Source organism: Magnolia sinica, chromosome 17 (genome assembly GCF_029962835.1).
Source record: "Magnolia sinica isolate HGM2019 chromosome 17, MsV1, whole genome shotgun sequence".
Lineage (NCBI taxonomy): Eukaryota > Viridiplantae > Streptophyta > Magnoliopsida > Magnoliales > Magnoliaceae > Magnolia > Magnolia sinica.
The window spans coordinates 61,375,816-61,384,110 of NC_080589.1; the positions used below are offsets into that span (position 1 = coordinate 61,375,816).

Sequence of the window (8,295 nt, forward strand, 5' to 3'; positions counted from 1 at the left end):
AAAAGTACTCATTGCATGTGCCCCTGCATATGGGATGTTCCAGTACTTATGTTTGGGCTCATCTCCAATTAATGAACAGAGCTTCTGTCCAGAGGGCTACCTGTATTCTGGGGCACAAGAAAGTGGGATCCGATGCCTGATGTCTGTGTTATATCCATTGCGTTTGCCCATTTTAGGACGTCATTTCAAAAATAAGGCATATTCAAATCTCAAATGGGCTACACCACAAGAAACAGTGGTGATTGAACAACCTCCATTGAAAACTTCCTGTGGGCCGCAAGAGTTTCTGATCAGCCTGATATTGGGGTTTCCCTTCATGCATGTGAGAAACAACTTATTAACGGTTTTGGATGGTATATAAACATGAGGCGGGTTTTGTAAGAGATTTGGTCCGGTCCGGTCCTGATTCCTGGGCAAGAGGTCGAGCGCAAGTCTGGTACACAGGCAGAGGGAGAAGGGAGGGATGGTGCGAGAGGTGGAGCACTGTCGGATCTGCAGGTGGGGGCGGAACAGAGTGGGGTGTTCGCGGAAGGTTTGAGGTGGGTTTTTTATTTATTTATTTATTATTATTATTAGTTCTTTCTTACCCATTCATGTATATTTGTGTTTTTTGTTTTTGGATGGTTGATGGCAGAGCTGGGTTTTGAAACGATTGGGTTCACCATAATGGAGGAAGGTTTCTGGAGTGGGTTTTAGAGCGGTGTTCGAAGGGCGAGGCAGCAGGTCTGGGAGATGGGGAATCGTCGGATTGACAAAGATAGGTTTTGGTGGTGATTGGATTCGTCATGATGGAGTAAGGTCACCGGAATTAATGGTACCACCAAGGCTCTGATACCATGAAGATTAAAAAAAAAAAAAAAAAAAAAAACTGAGGGAGAGGCTTCCACATAAAATCAGTAGTGAAGAGAAATGCTCTGGTACTATCTGAGCACTTAAAAGTATAATGTTCTTGCATATTTTCACTTGGACAGTCCATTTGATTAATCTGAACCGGTTATTAGCTCTAAAACATTTCATAGACTACAATGCAAAAATCGGACAGATAGAACATGTCGAATCAATCCCTTTATCTCGTAGCCCAGGCCCCACATCCCATGAGTTAGGACCTCGGCTGAACCCCCCTTGGTGGGCCTCCCTTTAGATGGGTTCCACTTCACATGAGCCACCCACCTCACATGGGCCGCCCACCCCAAGTTTACCCTGCATCCCATTGGCCACCCTCACTCAAGCCCGGCATAAAAATGCCCTTGCATTACTAAGCTATTCAATAAGTGGGCCCAATAGTGTAAAAATATACTTATTTGCCCTAACCGGGACCTAACCCAAACCTGATTATATCCGGCCTGACCCAAATCCGATCAAACCAGTACTCTAGGATTGAACCCAAGGAGTTGAGAGCCCTATTCATTCTGCGTAGGCCTTAGAAGTGGGTATGGCTAGTCGCCACTTGGACCAACCACCATGGAGGCGAAGGCCTTGTTGAGCAGCCTAATAAAATTATGGAAACAATTCCGGGTGAAGATTGTTATGATCCAATGTAACCCAAAAGTCATTGTTGATGGACTCATAAACGGCCCCGTGCTCCTCCAACCTAGAAGGTTTGGTATGTGTTAGAAGAACTATACAAATAACTAGTAGGTATAAACCACCCAAATCTCCCACATTTTCAAAGAAAAGTAACAACATAGTGGATGGTCTGGCCCATATTGTGTTTTTCTGTTGATTTGTTGGGTCTTAATGGTGATGGCATGGCTAAATTGGTGTTGTTTGGCTATAGTGGATTATCTATGTAGCTTGGCAGTAGTGGTTTGGCTATAATGGTTTGGTGGTTTCATTGAGCCTGCAACAGATCACAAGATTTTATCTTCATTGTCATGGCCAGTTGGAGGATGATTGAGTCTGTTCTCTGGGCAGAGCAGCAACTGCTATGTTTTCTCATGGATTTCTTCTGATTGCTCCATCTTGGTCCCCTAAATTGTCCTAGTCCCCTGGATTGTATAATTTCTGTTCAGGCCTGTAGGATTTCGGAGTGGGATGTTTAGTTTTCCTTGCACAAAAAAAATAATAATAATAATAATGAAATTGTTCTATAGACAGCAGTCCAACAACTTCACATATTTAAATGAGGAAGAAGAAGAAGCACAAGAAGAAGAAGAAGAAACAAGTCTATTAACTCTAGCAATAACTTACACACCGAACCATAGCTCAAGTGGTAGACCGAGTGAAGATAACCCCATTTCAACATTGAGGTCTTGGTATCGATTCCCAAGTGGGGTGTGTACTAAAAGAACTATAAAAAAAAAAAAAAACAATAAAAAAACAATAAAAAAAAAAAAAAAAAAAAAACTCTAGTAATAACTTCTAATGACTTTTTGACTTATTACGGAAACATCAGTTGCAAATGGACAGGGGATGAAAAGGTGATCCATCGTCTCCTCATTTTCCATACACATCAAACAAACATTGGGAAGGATGAGGGCTCTCCTCTAAAAAAAGGCAAACTGAAGTTCTTTTTTCTTCTTTTCTCTTCTGTTTAAAGAAGCCACTGTCTATGCCTACTTTCACAGATAAATGAACCCATTCTTCTACTTTTGATGACACATTAGTGCACAATTGGTATCACAGGAAAGGATTACAATCCCTATAACGTAAATTCTTGGGCATAAAAACCTTCAGTTGGAAGATAACCATCAAACAAGAAAACATCTTTATTCTTTCAACCTACTTTTATTACATTTGGATTTTTATCACCAATCCTAGAAATATATATTATATATAAACACCAATTCCACACACTGAACTATGTACACATCATAACAAGAAAAACACCTCCGTGATTGATTATTTTCATACAATAGACACAACAATAATGTTCTTGCCACTACACGCCCCCAACCTCACTAATTTTCATACACCCAATTATACCTTGAGATCCATTAGTTGACGAAATGTAAGTGCATGGAATGGCTCTAGAGAGAAAGAATGTCCACCAACAGATAGCTCTTGAGCCACGTGGTGCATGGTTGGCCGAGAGTTTGGATCTGGCCGAATGCATGCGAGGGCCATGGACACTGCAAATATGACTTCCTGTGCAACCTCCGCCATTGGATCCGAGAGACGTTGGTCCAACATATCATTTAACAGTATATCTTCACTATGTGGTGCTGACAAAGAGGAGATGAGCTCCCCAGGATGCCTTCCCATCATCACTTCAAGTGCCACAACACCAAAGCTATAGACGTCGCATTTCTCAGTCACCCTCATTGTATATGCAAGCTCTACATGATAGAAGATTGTTCAATCAGATTCTTTATTCTTTGCTAATCATCAATAGATAAACTCTTATCCATATATCAAACTAACCTGGGTTTCTTAATCTAGGATTCATATCTTCTAGGCTTTTGTGCCTGCTAATACCAAGGCATCTCTACAAACTGAGCATGTGCCAAGTGACATGTTTGGCACATCTAGGAGGAGCATAACATGGGCCAAACTTTCTGATGATCTGGCTAGGAGGTCGGGATCGTCCACTGATTAGGCATGCCACATACATACATTGAATGCATTGTTTTGATGTGGTGGTGGCCTGTCTGATAACGGGACAAACTTAATCATTGTCGGATCATCTGGATGGTTGGGCCTATTTTTATGTACACCTCAGATTTTCCAAATGCGTGAGAAGCTGGCATGTGTGTACTAGAGATTTTAATGGCATGTATAGGTAATGTTGTACTTAGCATAATTACCTGTATCAATATTATAGACCTACAAGCCAAATCTCTCTCTCTCTCTCTCAAACGATCAAGAAAAAAAAGGTAATTGTGCACATTCAACAAAGAAAGACCATAGATTCAATGGCTAGGATTTTCCAATCTAGAAACTTCATTTGTTGTGTGGGGCATTCATTGTGTGAGATAGTCTGGATCTTAGAGTTGTGGAACCCTTGTACAACAGGGGAAGCCCAAGCTCATGCTCTGGGATATCTTGGTAGAGCATTTCATGATGCCACATTTCCTGATGCGTCATTTTCAGATTTACTAGCATGGGCTAGAAGACATGAGCTTTTTCAATCATTTATTAACTACCCGTAACTCATCCATCTAAACTTGGTACGCATGTAAATCAATCCACATCAACTGGAAACATGACCCATGTTGTAGATAGAGAAGATCCCAGAAATGACACTTATGGAAGGATTCTATCCAACCAATTGGTGGCCAACAAATGTACAGTTAAAAATAGTCAATGCCAGAAATTTAATAGCTAATAAAATGTGGTGAAAGTTTGTTTGGTAAATGTGAATCATGGTTAAGTCTTACCGTGCACAATTTTTCTAGTAAATAAAATGTGGTGATAGTTGTTGGATAAAGGAATCTTAGAGGGAGAGAGGAAAAATTTTCAAATATTTTTCAAATATGAATTTTCTCATATTCCAGTTGTCTAAGATTGCCTCATTTGACAATAGTGTGGTAACTAATGCACAAATTTTATAGTAAATAATTGCAACAAAAAATAAAAAATGTTAAGAAAAATAAAGGCTAATTTATAATAAAACTATTAAGTGTTGAGAATGTGTTAGTTACTAACCTGGAGCAATGTATCCATAAGTGCCTGCAAGCGTAGTCCAATTGGATGAATCAGGTATCAGCAACCGTGCAATGCCAAAATCAGAGACACTAGCCTTAAGTTCTGAATTCAACAGAACGTTGTTGCTTGATAAGTCTCGATGGACAATCGGCAAGGTGCAATCATGGTGCATGTAAGATAAAGCATGGGCTACACTTTTAATAATCTTCACCCTTAGAGTCCAGTCCAACTGTGCAGCTCCTTCATTGTTGCTTAGGATGCTTGCCAAGCTTCCCCTTTCCATGTACTCATAGACGAGAAACGAGCATCGAGCATGGGAACAAAAGCCATAAAACTTCACTATGTTGCGATGGCGGATTTCGGTTAATGCTTGTATCTCATTTCTAAAACTTCTTTGATCAGATTGATCTCCTCCTTTGAGTGGGTGAAGTTTCTTCACAGCTACTACCCGACCCATTGGTAGATTTGCTTTGTAAACTTTTCCATACCCTCCAATTCCAATGCAGTATTTGTCGTCAAAACCCTCTGTTGCCTCCACAATGTCTTCGAATACAGCATTCCCATCATAATTCCATATTGAAAATGGATTTCCGCTACTCCTCTCAAGAACCCCTTTCTTTATTTTTCTTCTTCTTTGGTAATAAATGGAAGAAATGACAATGATTACAAATAAAAGAAACAAGGCTACTGAGACAGGAAGAATAATGAGGATCACAACTCTGTGACCTTTCACTGCACCACCATGACTGATTGAAGAGGCATTGCAAGGTTGTAAACCTTGCACTTCGCCACATAAGCCTTTATTATTTATGAATGCCTCTGCAGGAGCCTTCTGAAAGCTTTTGCTATTGGGAAGAGGACCTTCCAATGCATTATATGAAAAATCAATGGATTGCAAGCTGAACATCCCTTCAAAAGAAGGTGGAAAGAAGCCTGACAGCATGTTGTGGGAGAGGTTTAACTTTTCCAGCCGAATCAATTTCGCGAGTTGTGGTGATATCTGTCCATTGAGGGAGTTATGACTTAGATCTAGTAAGCCCTGTAGATATACTAGGTTACCGATCTGAAAAGGAATGCTTCCATTTAAAACATTTTCGCTCAATTTCAGATATTGGAGTTTGAAGCAATCACCTAATTGAGGTGGTATTGGACCACTTAGGTGATTCATTGACAAGTCAAGAACCTCCAAATTGGATAGTTTTCCAATCTCTTGGGGTATCTGACCAGAAAGCTGGTTTTCATTTAAAGTTAAGTTGAACAAAGAAGTCAGCCTCCCAAATTCCTTTGGAATCTCGCCTACCAGCTGGTTTGAAGAAAGACCAAGCACCCTTAGCTGCATCAACTGCCCTATCTCGGGAGGAATTCTACCGGTGATCATGTTCCCGGATAATTGTAGCTTTGTCAAATTTCGGCATTCTCCCCAATTTGGTGAGAGTTCACCAAACAACATGTTGTTGCTGACATCCATGAATGAGAGATGTGGGTATACACCAAAGGCTTTTGATACATTTGCAGCAAGTCGGTTTCCGTTGAGTCGCACTCTTGTTAAGCTAGTGCAATTTCTGAAGCTTTCCGGGATCTCACCAGTGAAATGGTTGTCAAACGCATTGAAGACTTCAAGCAATGCACCTTGGCATAACTGAGGTAAATAGCCAGAGAAGTTGTTTCCACTCAAGTAGAATTTAGAAAGATTTGTCATGTTTGTCATCTCTTGAGGCAAGGAACCAGATAATTGACAGTCAATAAGGGACAAAAGAGTAAGCTTGGTTAAGTTTCCTAAAGTGGAAGGGATAGAACCTGTTAGAATGTTATAGGACAGATCAAGATTGTCGAGATTCATTAAATTCCCAAATTCTGGAGGAATTGAACCAGAAATTTGATTGCTGTAGAGGATCAACAGTGTAAGGTTTCTCAAATAACCCAAAGCAGGAGGGATGGGACCAGTCAGATTGTTTCGGTACAACGTCAGCTCAACCAAATTCTTGAGATTCCCTAATTCTGCAGGAATTGTGCCTGAAAACTGATTTTTGGATAAATACAAAATTGTGAGCATGGACAAATTACCCAAAGCAGGAGGGATCGAACCACTCAGACTGTTATTATACAATGATAGCTTATTTAGATTCATTAAATTCCCGAGTTCTGTTGGAACTGAACCAGAAATTTGATTTTGAAAGAGGTGGAGGACTGTCAGCTTTGTCAAGTTCCCTAAAGTGGAAGGGATAGAACCTGTTAGAATGTTATCAGACAGATCAAGATTCTTGAGATTCATTAAATTCCCAAATTGTGGAGGTATTGAACCAGAAATTTGGTTGCTGTAGAGATACAAAATTGTAAGGTTTCTCAAATTACCCAAAGCAGGAGGGATTGGACCAGTTAGATTGTTTCGGTCTAATGTTAGCTTATTGAGACTCATTAAATTCCCAAGTTTTAGAGGAATAGAACCAGAAATTTGATTTTGAAAGAGGTAGAGGACTGTCAGCTTTGTCAAGTTCCCTAAAGTGGAAGGGATAGAACCTGTTAGACTGTTATTGGACAGATCAAGATTGTTGAGATTCATTAAATTCCCAAATTGTGGAGGAATTGAACCAGAAATTTGATTGCTGTAGAGGAACAATAGTCTAAGGTTTGTTAAATTACCTAAAGCAGGAGGGATTGGACCACTTAGATTGTTACTGCGCAAAGATGTCTCAACTAAACTCTTGAGATTCCCTAGTTCTGCAGGAATTCTACCTGAAATCTGATTTTTGAATAAATACAAAATTGTAAGCATGGACAAGTTCCCTAAAGTGGAAGGGATGGAACCATCTAGATGGTTAATGGACAAGACTAGCTCATTCAAATTCACAAGATTCCCTATTTCCACGGGTATTGATCCACTTATTTTATTTGCAGACAGATCGAGGGACATGAGTTTGTGAAGAGTGCCAATATGTGTTGGGATGGTTCCAGTGAGAGTGTTGCCACTGAGATTGAGATGAACAAGGTTTCGAAATGACGGGAAGCTCAACTTGTCGAGCTTACCTTGCAAGCCTGCAGTTGGTAAGCTTATCTCTGTTACACTTCCAAGGCTGTTGCATGAGATCCCAGTCCATTTGCATGGAGAGATTGCGTTGGTGCTGGCATTAGCAGCAGGAAGCGACCATGAATGGAGAGCTTGTGCTGGTGAGAGGCTGGCTTTCCATTTCAGGAGAGCCTCTGCTTCTGGCAGTCCTGCTGTTGCAAATGATGATGTTGCATGGGAAGAAAGAAATGGTAGGAAAAAGAGGAGGAAAGCAAGGGAGAGAGATTTACGTATGGCCATGGCTGTTGTTGCTTATGGTCTGTTACAAACTTACGATGGATATGGGTATTTATAGGAAAAGCTTGATACACATGGCTTCGATTGCTACCCGTCTTATTCTTGCGAGTGAATTTAAATAATAATAATAATAATAATTATCTGATACACACATGCTGAAAAGTATTGACTTGTTGTACACGTTCTTTTAATGGTTTGGATGACGACTGTGCACTTGCACAGAGAATTAACGTCTAACAGGGCATTCTCGTTTTCTGATTTTCTATAATCACACCAGTGCTGATGTCACTTGTCTTCCTAACACTGATATATCCTCTCCATCAGTAAAAACAGAGTGGGGAATGCCAGCACTACACTGGGGAAGCGACCTACCTTAACTGAATGGGTGAACCCGTGATGTGGTGTGG

The 8,295-nt window shown here is 40.4% G+C and overlaps 1 protein-coding gene across 2 annotated transcripts in view; it reads right to left on the bottom strand.

Moving 5' to 3' along the window:
• LOC131230883 (probable leucine-rich repeat receptor-like protein kinase At1g35710) overlaps positions 1-7,605 on the bottom strand; it is a 29,241-nt gene extending 21,636 nt beyond the window's left edge. The window contains exons 1-2 of one of the 2 annotated variants that reach the window (XM_058226909.1): positions 7,321-7,605; positions 6,508-7,104 (exon numbers count right to left, since the gene is read on the bottom strand). In XM_058226909.1, the coding sequence (XP_058082892.1) occupies positions 6,508-7,104; positions 7,321-7,498 (775 nt within the window). In that variant the 5' untranslated portion in view covers positions 7,499-7,605. Of the gene's footprint in view, positions 1-6,507 lie in introns of both variants that reach the window. The other variant, XM_058226908.1, reaches the window with a different exon arrangement.
• Positions 7,606-8,295: the final 690 nt, after the last annotated feature.